The following is a 13,820-nucleotide window of genomic DNA, read 5'->3' as shown; positions in this document are numbered from 1 at the left end:
CGGGATCTGTAGGCCGCGGGAGCCGGCGACGGGAGCTGCCGGCGGACCGGACCTGGCGGCGGACGGAGCCGGCGGTGGTCGCGGGAGGCGCGGGGGCGGACGGGTGGTGGCGTCGGTGGGTGAGGGTAGCGGGGGAAAAATCGGTCGCTTGCCCCAGAAGCGCCTCCCGGCCTGCGTAGGAGATAAGCCCAGTCCTAGTTCAATTTCAGATTTTCCACTAAGCGGCTTACGTGATAAGCGAGAAATAAGCGAGGCGTTTGGGTGGGCTTATCGCTTATTTTCACCAATAAGCGGGAAATAAGCGACTCCAAACAGGCCCCAAGCTAGTCATGGCGAAGCTAAGTCGCCATCATCCACAGAGCATCGACAACCCAACAAGAATTTGTTACGAGTACGTCGTCGCACAGTGCATCGACGTGCAAAGTCTACGTGCACCAGAAACTAATTTGGTGCTTGCGTTACACCGAACCTGTGCTGTGCCGCGACGCTACGTACAGGGATGGTAGCCGGCCCATGCAAGTTACCGGTCGTGCCTGTTCACATGCACGACTACAACAGATTGGCTCCACGAGAAGGAATTGAAGCACGTTGTTCGGTCGTTCCTAGGGTAGCGCGCGAATTGGTTGGGGGTGGCGCGGCACGCGTTGCGAGGCGCATTTTTTGTTTGGTTCGCGTCAACCATCGCCGTCTTCCCTTCTTGTTGGCAGCAGGTCAAAGCGGCAAGGCTACAAGCGTGGTGTGTTAGGGGTGGCATGTGTACATGTCCCCTCTTTTTTCAAGTCTAAGGAAAGTCGTGTTCATACTTCTCTCTGTCCCACACACACACTAGAGAGTAGGGCCAATGCAATGTCACATACTTGCACACAATCACTAGTTTTACAATTGTCAAGGGCACTCGATCGGTGCGTAAAAATGTTTTGTGGGGCCATGAAGATAAGTTAACCATTTGATACTCAAAACTGGTGCTCTGCCACTCCCAGGACAAATGTATGGACAAACAAGTACTACCGTAACTGCCCGGCAGTTTGAGCTTCCATGTTTGACCTCCAGTGCATTCACATCATCCGAAAGGCCTCCCTGAAGATGGCAGGATAAGACCAAGTTGAAGCCTCATTCGTTCTGGTGCGTGCACATCCCAACAACAACAAGAACCCTAGCTAGCTAGCTACCTTAGCTTCTCCGTCGGACATGGAGTAATTGGTATCATAAACTCAGCTTCTCAATATGCGGACACACCGTTGTAAATGCCCTCGTTTTATCTGAACCCGCACATAAGAGTCAAGAAGCTGTGCGCGTTTCTCATATGCAGTTTTACGATGCTGAAAGCTTCATGGTGCAATACTGTACTTCTTTGGAAATGGCCTCAAATGCTTTTCAGATGTAGTGTTCTTTTTTCCAGCTTGATTTGGTGCTGAAAGAAGAAGAATAATATTTGGTTGCATGACTCCACATCGCTCATACACACGGCTTGTACATTCCGTTTACATGATTACATCATGAACTAGCTTAGCTCATATGTCAGTAATAGAAAATCCTTGGTTAGGCTGAAACCATGTTGATATTTGACACCATACTGCAGCCAAAGCAAGTCTATCTCTCACTCCCCAACTGCACACCAACCCAACCCAATCCGGTCGATATACCACCACTAAAGGCGAAGACAGACAGAGAGAGAGAGAGAGAGAGAGAGAGAGAGAGAGAAAGATGCCTTAACAGTGACCTTTTCCCAGATAGTGCAAAAGTGTCGCAACTATGCCAGCACCACTCGCAAAAACGTGATGCTCGTCCAAGATCTTTGCTTTCTGTCATCCATGCCATGTTAGGTGAAAGACCAACAGAACACCAAAAACAGCAGAGCCTCACTACTTCTCCTCCACATTCTTATCCTTTGGGAGTATACCCAAAACTACATGAAATTGCCATACACGTTCATTTCTCCTTCACCGTACTGTCACTAGAAAATGACATGACCAAGACATTCGTGTACTTTTCCGGGTTTTGATTCCAGTAGTGGTTCAGTAGGTACGCTATGTAATATACAGTATTTAGCATTTTGCTGGTTTAGCTTTCAAAATTTAGAATCTTTAACAACAAAAATTTCAAGTCACCTACTCAGCTTCAATCTCGCTTACCGAAATCACAAGGAATTAAGCCAAGGGAGTCGGTAGAGGTAGAGAGTGGCTGCCTATGAGTATGTGTATTTTTGTAGAGTTTCAGCAAGATTGAATGGAGGGGCGAGGGTGCAATATTCCTCAATTCTGAGTAATATTAGTTATGCCAGTATTCTCAAAAAGTTTAAAACATTTTGTTTGAGTGCGTGTTCTTTTTTTAGAGAACTCAGTCAAATTGCGCCCCCCCCCCCCCCCTTCCCTCAAAGTCAAATGGTACTAAATTGAATTTGTACTTGATTGTACGTGATAACCGCTTCAGATTCTTGGAAATGGGAATTTGGTCTATTTCATATGGGGTATTTAGTTGAGTCTATCATAACTAACTGGTACAGGCAACCACTACTATGACAAAAAAAATGTTTGGTCTCCTCGCGAAAACCAAATAAGAAGGATTGGTTGGAATTTACCTAGACTCCAAATTTTTTGGAGAAATCACTAGAAATTTTGGACCTTATCATGGCGTACGTGGAATGATAGTTGATCGATTTGTTGGAGCAAAATCACCATTTTGATGTGCTCCACCGATTGTCACGTAGAATTAGGCCTGATGAGTGCTACCAAACAGACCCTTAGCATATTCAATCTCCCTTGATGTACGTATCATGCCATTTCTCTCTCAAGTTTTTTTTCTGTAGATTTCCTTTGAGCATTCAAACACCTCAAGTTGGTCAGCTTGCGTCCCTCTAAATAGTATGACACACCTATATATACTTGATTTGGAAACTCAAAATATTGAAATCCATGACAAATCATGACACGCATTATTTTCATTTTGAGGGTCGGTGACGTCATCTAAACTCTCCATTGTTCATTACCTCAATTAAACTTGTTGGTCCCTTAAACTGTTTGCCATCAATTCTCCAAAACCCACAAGGCTACACTTTCGATTTGTTTTTCATGTAGCACATATAAATTTAAATTTATACCAAAATGGGAATTCATCCAATTTATTAGTTTGTCGACACCTAATTTAGTTGATCTTTATTCTATTTTATTAAAACATTTATTGTTTCACAAGGTGAAGCATGGGAATCCATTACTGTGCTCACACAAGTGACCCCACACAGTACGACCAATCAGGTGAAGACCATGGCACACGTCCAGGACTCCTGGCACTAGTCAATGACAGGTGGGCCCACCAGAACGCCGATGAGAGCGGGTGCCTCCGCAACGGTGCAACCGCAGCCAATCCAATCCAAAACAGTCGAGGGTTCGGTTCGGCAGCGGTGCGACGACCCACCCGGTGAGCTTGACCCCTCGCCCCCCGTGGGCGTCGGTGAGGGGATGACCAGCCGAGCAGGAGCACCCTGCGGCGCCGTATATATAGGCGCCCGCGCGCGGAGGCGGCAGGAGCAGAGGAGGGGAAGGGGGAGAGGCGACTCTGGAAACGAAGCAGCAATGGGGGACTCCAGCGGATCGGCCTCCGTGTCGGTGGACGTCGAGCGCATCTCTTTCGGCGGCAAGGTCCGATTCGATCCGACGACAACCACCTATTAGCCTTCTTGCTTCCATTCCCGATGGCCACTTTTGTAGTCTTCAGTTTTAAATTTTAGTTCTTTGCTTTATTCCTCTACTGTCTAGTTTTTTCTATACCTTTAAATTTTAGTTCTTCGCTTTATTCCTCTACCGTCTGTTCTTTCTTTCTGCTTAGAAATGTTTTGATTCCTTGAAATGCAGTCTATACTAATGGGTTTTTGTCTGCAACGTTGTCAAATGCTTTTTATTTTTGGTGTTTCTACCCAATGTTTTGCTGTTTCTATCATCTTTGTCAAACAACGGCTGCTCGGCTGCACAGAATTATGCTCAGTTAATTTCTTTTTCCTACTTGTGCCTAGTCAATAAGAATGTTGGAATTCTGACGTTTCTTCTTGCAACTGATACTAATATTTGGTCCCTGTGCATCTGTTGTGGAAGTCGCCCAACATTTGCCAAACTTAGCATGTTCCACTTCCAAGTTTCTTTTGTTTGGACTTTGGAGTGGTCCATGTTGGCTGGACTAGTGCTAAGAACTAAAAAGGGCGTGCCTTTTCTTTACCAGGAGCATCTTGTGAGGACGAGATGCGGTTCTGTAACAGTTGCAGTGTATGGAGACGAGGACAAGCCTGCGCTTATTACCTACCCGGATGTAGGTTTGAATTGTAAGTGTCATCACATATTTCTAATTTACTGATAACTGTCATGACTGGATTCTGCAATCGTCAACCAAACATTGCTCATATGCTGCTGTTTTTCTGTTTGGCTTTGCCAGACATGTCCTGTTTCCAAGGATTGTTCTTCTGCCCGGAAGCTGCGACTTTGCTGCTCCACAATTTCTGCATATACCACATCAATCCTCAGGGGCATGAGGTCAGTAATGCCAGTTTAACCTTTCTCACGCGTTATGTTGGCCTTGTGTTGATTCAGTTGCTTACGTGATCTTTGTCATGGCCTTTGTTAAGAGTCCTACAGCTGGGAGCGGCTCCGATCCCTTCTGATGTGCCGGTGCCATCTGTTGATGATCTTGCTGATCAGGTTGCAGATGTGCTTGATTTCTTCAGGTATTGTGTCGTGACATTAGTCCTAGTGCATGGATTTTTTCACTGTATAATTTTGTGTATAGAAATTATTCACTGGATAATTACAGGTGTTTAATTTAGTTGCACACCTTTGATCAATTTTTTTTCAGTTTAGGATCTGTGATGTGCCTTGGTGTCACGGCTGTGCCTATGTCTCACACTCTTTGCGGTATATGTTTTCATCAGTACAGACTTGTTAGTTAATATGAAATGTCTCTCTTGAGGCTGTGCTAATAAGGATTTTTTACTCTGTCATAGACGAAATATCAGGAGAGGGTAATAGGACTGATGCTGGTTTCCCCTCTGTGCAAAGCCCCATCCTGGAGTGAGTGGTTGTATAATAAGGTAACTTCATCTTTCGGTAACAACTGGCCATTTTCTATCCTGCCAGGCAATCCCAATCAATAAATGATGACAACTCATGCGACAGATATTGTTGAATTTGCTCTATTATTACGGGACTCGAGGCCTGGTCAAGGAGTGCTTGCTTCAGCGGTACTTTAGCAAGGTAGCTTCAGATCCCACTATTCTCGTCTTGTCATCTGGGGACTCATTTTAGTTGCCATCCACTTTTGTCTTACTGATGTCACCCTGCAGAGAGTACGTGGGGATGCACAATATCCTGAGTCAGATGTCGTGCAAGCCTGTAAAAGTGTGAGTCTCTTATTTTCGATTTAGATTATTTTTCTTAGTTGAATACTACATCAGAAATAGCAGTAGTTCTTGCACATTCCTTTAGTTACAACTTACAAATCAGGAACTTGCAGTTGCTTATTATTAATTTTTGTATGCAGTTACTTGATGAGAAGCAGGGTGAAAGTATTTGGCGGTTTCTCCAGTCGATAAATGAGTATGTAGTGCGTCATTTATTTCTTGTGTTGAGTCAGCTAGAGTTCTTAATCTCTGGAATCTGGATGCTCATATGGACTCCCCTTCCTGTAGGAGGCATAACTTAACAGACTCATTGAGGAAGTTGCAATGCCGCACACTAATTTTTGTGGGGGAGAACTCAGCATTCCATGAGGATGCCATCCATATGACCGCAAAGCTGGACAGGAAATACTGCGCGCTAGTTGAGGTAATATAAGGATCCATGTGTTGCCATCCTCCTGAAAGAAGCACCTCTGGAACAGAAGCGTTTTACTCAGATTACTTTGTGAGTTAACCGCAGGTGCAGGATTGTGGCTCGCTTGTAACCGAGGAGCAGCCGTATGCCATGCTGATGCCAATGGAGTACTTCCTTATGGGATATGGACTTTACAGACCGTATCAGCTGAGCAGCAGCCCACGCAGTCCTCTGAGCCCATGTTGTATATCGCCTGAGCTGCTATCTCCTGAGAGTATGGGTGTGAAGCTGAAGCCAATAAAGACTCGGGTCGCTATCTGACTTCTAACACTGGCAAACAAGTCTCAGGAGTCAGAATGAAAATGGACTACCTGCATTACATTTCATCTCAGAAAACAGAAGATAGCCACAAGCTGGTCGCTCTAGTGCACGAGTGGTGGTCGCACCTTGCTTATATACCATGGCAAATGGCCATTTTTGTTGACGATAACATATATAATGTACATCGAAAAGAAAGAGCAGAAGGGAAACCCGTAGTAGAGATAACCAGGACGTTTCTTTGTTCAATTTGTTTTGTAGTCAGCTGTCAGCACAAATGTACATCTCAAAGTAGTTTGACAGAGACAATAAAATCACTCTCCAGTGTTTCAGATTTTCAGCTTTCATACCGACAAAATTGTCATGTGTTGGACCACTGCACCTGCTGTGTCTGGATGGGAAAGACTTGCATATGCACCCTTATTTTGATTTACTATCCACACACAATGCAGATCATTATTTTATCTCTACCTGGAATGATGGTCCTCTGAACAATTTTGCCAATTTCCATTATCGATTGAAGTGATGGGCAATGTATAACCGACAGGAATAACCTTCTATTCATGTCATACAGTGGCGATTGATTTACTTGCATCTTCAGTTATAGTTGGACCAATACTCATCGACAAGCTTACAAAAAGCAGATTCCTTGTTTTCCATCAGACTTGATGGCCTGTCATACTCGATCATTTTGCCTGCAGTTACAACAGAAATTTATTCACAACAATTTGGATATACTTCTGAAAAGCTCTATTTTGTCGGTGAATCTGTATCTCAGCCAGAGTGTTGCAAGTGCTCAGTAGCAGCTGCTTACCGTAGGAAAGAACCATGATCATGTCACTGTCTGTGACAGTAGGAACCCTGTGCGCTATAGTGATCACTGTGCAGTCTGAAAACTCCTGCTTGATGACCCTCTGCAGAATGGCGTCGGTGGCTGAGTCGATGGACGCCGTCGCCTCATCAAGGACCAGTATCTTGTTCCTTAGAAGGAGAACACGTGCAAGGCAGAAGAGCTGCCGTTGACCAGCGCTCCAGTTTTCGCCGTCATCACTCACTGAAAAATGTTAGGATGATTAGTGACCAGAGAATTTTCTGTGCTATACATTCCTGACAAATTTATTGAGTGTTTCTGAGGATATTCACAGTTTAGAGTTTTGACTCGCCTGGTGATTCAAGGAGTCCAGGAAGTGCACTGATTGTTTTCTTTAACTGGCACTTGTCTAAAGCCTGAAATAGAATAGTGCATCAGGACCAGGATCAGGAAATACAATGTTATAGCATGGCCATCAACCAAATATATTAGAGTTCATGAACATTTCAGAATGCACTGGTATTAATTGCCAATTTGCCAGTTCAAATTTATAATTTTGCTGACCTCCCAGATATCCTCATCGGTGTGCAGACCTAGAGGATCTACGTTGCTCCTTACACTTCCTCTGAAAAGGGTTGGCTCCTGAGGAATGATGCTGAGTTTCATCCTCAGGTCCTTCAGTCCAATGGTGCAAATGTCAAGATCATCAATGAGTATTCGCCCGCTGGATGGGTCAATAAGGCGGAACAATGCACTCAGTAGAGTCGTCTTCCCACTCCCGGTTCTGCCAACAACTCCTATCTTGTTCCCTGCTGCAAATGTGCAGGTGATACCTCGCAGGACCGTAGGTGCATTTGGCCTGTACTTGACCTGCAAACAGACAAAGTACAAACATGGGTTAATGCAAACAAAATATTTGATTGTTTTGAGGGCGTTTTGAGTCTCTTACTCTTAAATTTTCTAAATCTATTCTTCCTTTAGATGGCCATGAAGGAGGAGGCCTACTGTCACTGATAACAGCTGGAGGTTCTGCTGGGAGATGCATGAACTGCTTGATTCTCTCCACAGATATTATGTAATTTTCCAGATATGAGTAGAATCTTGTCAAGAATACTTGGGCAGATGAAAGTGTCAATGCATATGAGAGACATAGGCCAAGGAATCCTACAAAAGATAACAAGAGCAAACTTTACTGGTTAGAGGATCACTTCACGCACATGTTTTCAGCTCAACTTTAAATTATGTACCTGGAGCAACAGCTCCCTCCGGTAGGGAGACAAGAAGGATGGCTGATGTGATGATGACCAAGATTTGCAGCACTTCAACACGTAGAAGCACCCATTCCAATGCGGCACTGGTGTAGAAGAACAGTGTGGCATCTATGTCGATGAGCTGAAGGTTTGTCTGAATAAATCTCTTTGTTGATGCAAATGCTCTTATGGTGATCACCCCCAACATCGACTCTGCTGCGAAGTTCATGACAGGTGCCTTTGTAGTTCCATTGATCCTTACTAGCTCCCTCGCGGATGCAATGTAGTATCTCTGCAACAAAACCATTATTTTCATTTGCCGCACCGTGCCAGAGCCAGGAATTTAGAGTTCAGAAACGGTGTTCACCTGAATGTATAACAGAACAATCACAACAGGAACAACCACCAGTACTACTTGCCATGTAACCAAGGTCATAATAACTAAGGTTGCTGCCACTTCAATCGTGCCAGATATCACAAAGGTCATCGTATATGGTACGTCGAAGTCTAATGTGCTCAAATCTGATGAAGCCTGCATTATTCAGAGAATGAAAAAAAAAAGATACGGCATTTACATCTGCCGAAACATCACCGAGATGTTGACATATTAATATTTTACCCGGGTCATTATCCTTCCAATTGGAGTGGAATCAAAGAACAGCATTGGGGCCTTGAACACTGAATCCATGAGCCCTGAAAAGAACTTCCTTGATGCTTTCAGGCCAAAGTGAGCAGCAAGAAGACTCCTAATATAGGCAAAGAGGCAGCTTGCAGTTGCCATCACTGCATAGACACCAACAACAACTGCGACACTAAACTGGTGGTTTTGAACTGCAATTGCAAGCCAATAAGTTGCCAAGCATTGCAGGACAACGAACGCACATTGCGCAAGTATTATCAGGACAAGGAGAAACCAGCCCTTGGACACTGAAACATAGTCCTTGTATGGTTTCAGTCCAGCTTCGCCTAGTTCCCTCTTCTCCTCTTCTGTCAGTTGGACTGACTGTAGGTTACCGGTGGAGATCTCCGTCTCACTGTTCCGTGGTATCATCGGTATTTGGCACTGAAAGGGGCCTGGTTCTTTCGCCCCTTTGCCATGATCCTGGGAGTCTAGTGGTGTTTTCGAGTCCCTATGAGCATTTACAAGCTGTTCAAATGCTGTGCCAGACTGCAGAAGCTCCTGATAGGTGCCTTCCTGAGTTATTTCCCCATTTTCCATGACCTGAGGGAAAGTTAAGCTTATCTCTGTTCTCTGATATGTAATTGCTTTCAAAGTAATATACAGGTGCCAAAATTCACTTACCAGAATCTTGTCAACCTTGGAAAGGAACTCAACCTGATGTGTCACAAGAATGACTGTCTTGTTCTCAAGTGCTTCCATCACACAATCCTACATACAGGAGCTTCAGACATCAATGAAATATTGGAAGCTGCGACATTAACCATGTCATAGTCACTCTTACATTGAAAAGGGTAGCAGATGTATGTGCATCGACGGCGCTGAAAGGATCGTCGAGAAGGTAGATGTCCGCGTCGTTGTAGACCGCTCTGGCAAGCTGAATCCTTTGCTTCTGTCCTCCACTCATGTTCAGACCTCTCTGCCCAATCTCAGTCAGGTCTCCATGCGGGAAATTCTCAATGTCCTTGTCCAATGCACAACACCTGATGGCCTTCTCGTACTCCTCATTGTTCATTGGCTTCCCGAAGAGTACATTGTCGCGTACCGTGCCGCTCTGGATCCAGGACGTCTGTGAAACATAGGCGATTGACCCAGAAACTGACACCTGAACAACAGAAATGGGGACGGAGATCAATCAGTTCATCATGTCATATGCTTGATACATGATAGCATTTTGAAGAAATGCGCAATGGGTGCAACGTACTGATCCGGACATTCTTGGTATCTCCCCAAGCATTGCGCACAGCAATGACGATTTCCCTGCACCGACGGGCCCACAGACAGCGATCTTCTCACTCCGCATTGCGGTGACATTGATGCCTTTCAGAGTTGCAATGCCCTTGCTAGGATCCCAGCTGAAGACACCATTTCGCACGGTCAGGCTCATGGTGGAGTTTGGCATGCAGGTCCTGTCCACCGCGTCGTCTTGGAACTCATCCTCGGCTAGGAACTCGCCGATGCGGTCCAGCGAGACCTTGACCTGGATCATGATGGACATGACCTCCGGCAGCACCCTCATCGGCTCCGAGACGACGCGCAGCGTGGCGAGGATGGTGAACACGACGCCGGCGTCCAGGGGCGCGCTCCGGAGCGCCGCCGTCCCGGCGAAGATCACGGCGGAGATGATCGTCGGCGACATCCAGTACAGCGCGCTGCCGTAGGCCTTCTTGACCTGCGTCTCGGCGAGCCACCGCACCTCGGCGTCGCGCAGCCGCTGCACGTTCTCTCTGAACCTGTCCTCCCACGACTGCAGCTTGACGATCTTCATGGCGTTGAGCACCTCCGCCGTGGCGCGCTGCCGCTCGTCCTGCGCCGACATGAACCTCGACTGGTAGCGCTGTAGCATCCTGGCGAGAGGGACGTTGAGCACACCGCAGACGGCGACGGGGGCCAGGCCCGGGAGCGCGCCGGCGCCGACGGTCCAGAAGAGCATGGTGATGGCGAGGGCGAGCTGCACCGGCATGCACCACGCCCACTGCAGCCAGAACGGGAACTCACCGAGCCGGTACGCGTCGACGGCGATGTAGTTCGCGACCTCGCCGGCGCCGTGCCGCTTCCTCGCCTCGCCGGACAGCCTCAGCTGCTTCTCGAAGATGGCCGCCATGAGCGCCGAGCGCATGCGCATGCCGAGCCGCCTTGATCCGAAGAACCAGTGCCGCTGCGACAGCGACTCCACGACCTTCATGACGACAAGGCCGGCGATGAGCGCGGCCCCGGCGGCGATCCCCCGGTGCCGCTGGTAGGAGTAAGACACGAAGCAGTACAGGATCGCCGGCGACGCGGAGAAGGAGAGCGTCCGGAGGAGCGTGTACAGCGCCGTCAGGAGGAGCTCCTTCTTGTAGCACTCGGCGAGCACCCAGAACACCAGGTTGCTCGTCGTCCTCCCGCCGTCCGTCCGCCTCCGCCGGTGCCATTCCTGCAGGAACGTCCGCTGCGCCGCCTCCGCGGCGTCGTCGGCGTCCAGCGGCGGGATGTCGCTGAGGTCGAGCGGTTTAGAGTAGCCGAGCCGCAGCAACGGGTCCATCCACGTGAACGTGAGGCGGCTAAAGAACCCGGCCTCGCCGAATGCCGCCGCCTTCCTCTGATCCCCGCCTCCCGCCGTCAGCAGCGGCTGGGTCTCCTCGCCGCCTGTCGTGCCACCTCTGCAAACGCTGATCGCGCAAAGGAGAAGCATCGAGCTGGCGACCCACGACGCGACGTCGAGCACCTGCATCGGGCTCCCCCTCAAGATTTTCTCCACGTTGTACGCGGTGACCATAGCCGCGAGCGCCGCCCACCACGCCATGGCCGCAGCTCGGGAGAACCTGGTCGGGCGGACGAACAAAGAGATCGAGACGGCGATCCAAACCACCCCTCTGACGAATAGCCATGCTCCCGGAGACGAGCAGGAGGAGGAGGAGCCCCATGCGCCGGAGCAGACGAAGGCAACACCAAGAACGGCGCAGCAGATAGAGGTAACAGAGCACAGCAATGGCTGGATCCTCGTGCGATCCCTGAATCTCCTCGCGCAAGCAGCGGCCACCAAGCTCAGGATGTAGGTGCCGAGAAGGAGGAGGTTGATGAGATCGATGAAGCTCCTCTGGAAGCAGAGAGATTCCGTCAACGGACCTGTGACCACAAAGCATCGAACAATGTTTCGATCAAATGGGAGAAGGCTGGACGCCATGGAATCGACAAACAGAGTGAGAATTGAGAACAGAGTCTGCGCAAGTTCATCAAGTACAACAAATTTGGGATTGAAATGGTTTCAGGACGGAGATCATATCTTCATTGCCCGCGGGTAACCGGAGATGGCAGGAAGGGGTTGGTTACCTTGCAAGCTCCGCGAATGAGGAGCCATCGCATAGATTCTTGGGTTTCTCCTCTGTCGGGCTCGGGCTGCTAGGAGACTATCAGGACAGGGATAACATGAAAGGCTACAAATCTGTCTCAGATTTTTTTGGCTGTGCTACGGGAGCCTTGGGTTGCCTTTAGTTCTCACAAAGCCAAAAGTGAATGAGTTTCTTCTGATGGTGTCTAAATATGAAAGGGGACTAGTCAGCACCTCATCTTTTCTGTCTCAAGCTGAGCATCTGGAATTAACCAATTCGGTATTTACTACTCTGCCTATATTCTATATGTGTAATTTTATCTTACACAAATCAGTGTACAAACAAATTGACAGGTACAGAAAACATTACCTTTGAAGAGGATCGGATATTAACAACAAAGTACCGCCTAAAGCAGCTTGGGAAATGGTTTGTCTCCCAAAGAAAGAGGGGGGTTTGGGGGTTCTAAATATCAAAACTCAGAATGAGGCTCTGGTTCTGAATTTTTGCATAAATTCTTTAATAGAGAGGACATTGTTCACCTGATATGGGAGAAATACTATTCTAATGGCAAGTTACCAAACCACGTAAAGAAGGGTTCTTTTGGTGGAACGATGTGTTAAAGTTGCTTGACAAATTCAAAGCTATGGCAGTGGTTTCTATTAATGATGGACAAACATATCTACTATTTTATGATTTAGGGAAAGAACGAGTCCCTACCCAAGCATATCCTCATCTCTTCTCCTTCACAAAAAGCAACATATCTCGATTCAGAAAGCTCAGAAAATAGTGGATATACAACATTTGTTCCATCTCCCTCTATCAGCTCAAGCTCTTGACCAACTGGTTCATCTCGCTCACAGTTTGGAGGACCTAGCATTAAATAATGATCCAGATGTGTGGACATATATATGGGGGGAACTCTTATTTCTCATCATCAAAAGTCTACCGCCATCTCACTAGCCATAGACAAGTCCACCGAGTATTCCAGTGGCTATGGAAATCACATTGTCAAAACAAACACAAAGTCTTTTTCTGGTTGGTACTTAAAGACAGGCTTAGCACAAGGAACATTCTAAGGAGGAAGAATATGTTCCTTCCTTCATATGATTGTGTTCTATGTCACAATGGAGGTCAGGAAACCTTATTTCACCTTCTGCTTAGTTGCTTTTTTGCACAGGAATGCTGGATTCACCTTGGCCTGTTTCTAAACCTTTCTGATGAGCCATATGCAACCTTAGAAAGTTTTAGAACACAGTTGCAGGTTCAGTTCTCTATGGAAATTATCATCATCATGAGTTGAAGCATCTGGATGGCTAGAAATGATTTGATCTTCGAAGGGGTCTCTCCCTCTGTGCAAACATGTTTGATTCGTTTCAAATCAATCTTTACCCAGGTTATTCTTAGAGTAAAAGAGGAGTGGAAACTTCCAATGTCTTCATGGCTAGAGCAAACATTGTAATATTTTTTGTCTTTTTCTTTTCATTCTTTATTTCATAATTCTTGTTTGTAAGTTGACATTCTCTTTCTTAATATATAATATAACTAGTAGGGGATCTTGTTTCATAAAAAAACTATCAGGACAGGGAAGAGGTGATCAACCCCACCTAAAACCTGTCCATAGGAAATACTAGGTCCCAGTGACAAGTGGGTCCACTGCAG

At 46.9% G+C, this 13,820-nt stretch overlaps 1 protein-coding gene and 1 pseudogene across 1 annotated transcript; one reads left to right on the top strand and one right to left on the bottom strand.

The window, feature by feature from the left end:
* Positions 1-3,505: 3,505 nt before the first annotated feature.
* On the top strand, positions 3,506-6,457 carry LOC101758344 (annotated as a pseudogene).
* On the bottom strand, positions 6,330-12,391 carry LOC101758752 (ABC transporter C family member 8). Its single transcript, XM_004960856.2, has 12 exons — positions 12,163-12,391; positions 10,055-11,958; positions 9,635-9,955; positions 9,475-9,561; positions 8,791-9,393; positions 8,539-8,703; positions 8,169-8,463; positions 7,871-8,085; positions 7,486-7,791; positions 7,274-7,337; positions 6,925-7,164; positions 6,330-6,805 (listed from the first exon to the last, which is right to left on the bottom strand). The coding sequence occupies exons 1-12, from the start codon at positions 12,188-12,190 to the stop codon at positions 6,708-6,710; spliced, it is 4,326 nt and encodes a 1,441-aa protein (XP_004960913.1). The 5' UTR covers positions 12,191-12,391; the 3' UTR covers positions 6,330-6,707.
* Between the last annotated feature and the right edge of the window lie 1,429 nt (positions 12,392-13,820).

Source organism: Setaria italica, chromosome III (assembly GCF_000263155.2).
Source record: "Setaria italica strain Yugu1 chromosome III, Setaria_italica_v2.0, whole genome shotgun sequence".
Taxonomy (NCBI): Eukaryota; Viridiplantae; Streptophyta; class Magnoliopsida; order Poales; family Poaceae; genus Setaria; species Setaria italica.
The sequence above is the reverse complement of the archived record's forward strand: the minus strand, read 5'-3'. Positions and strand labels throughout refer to the sequence as shown.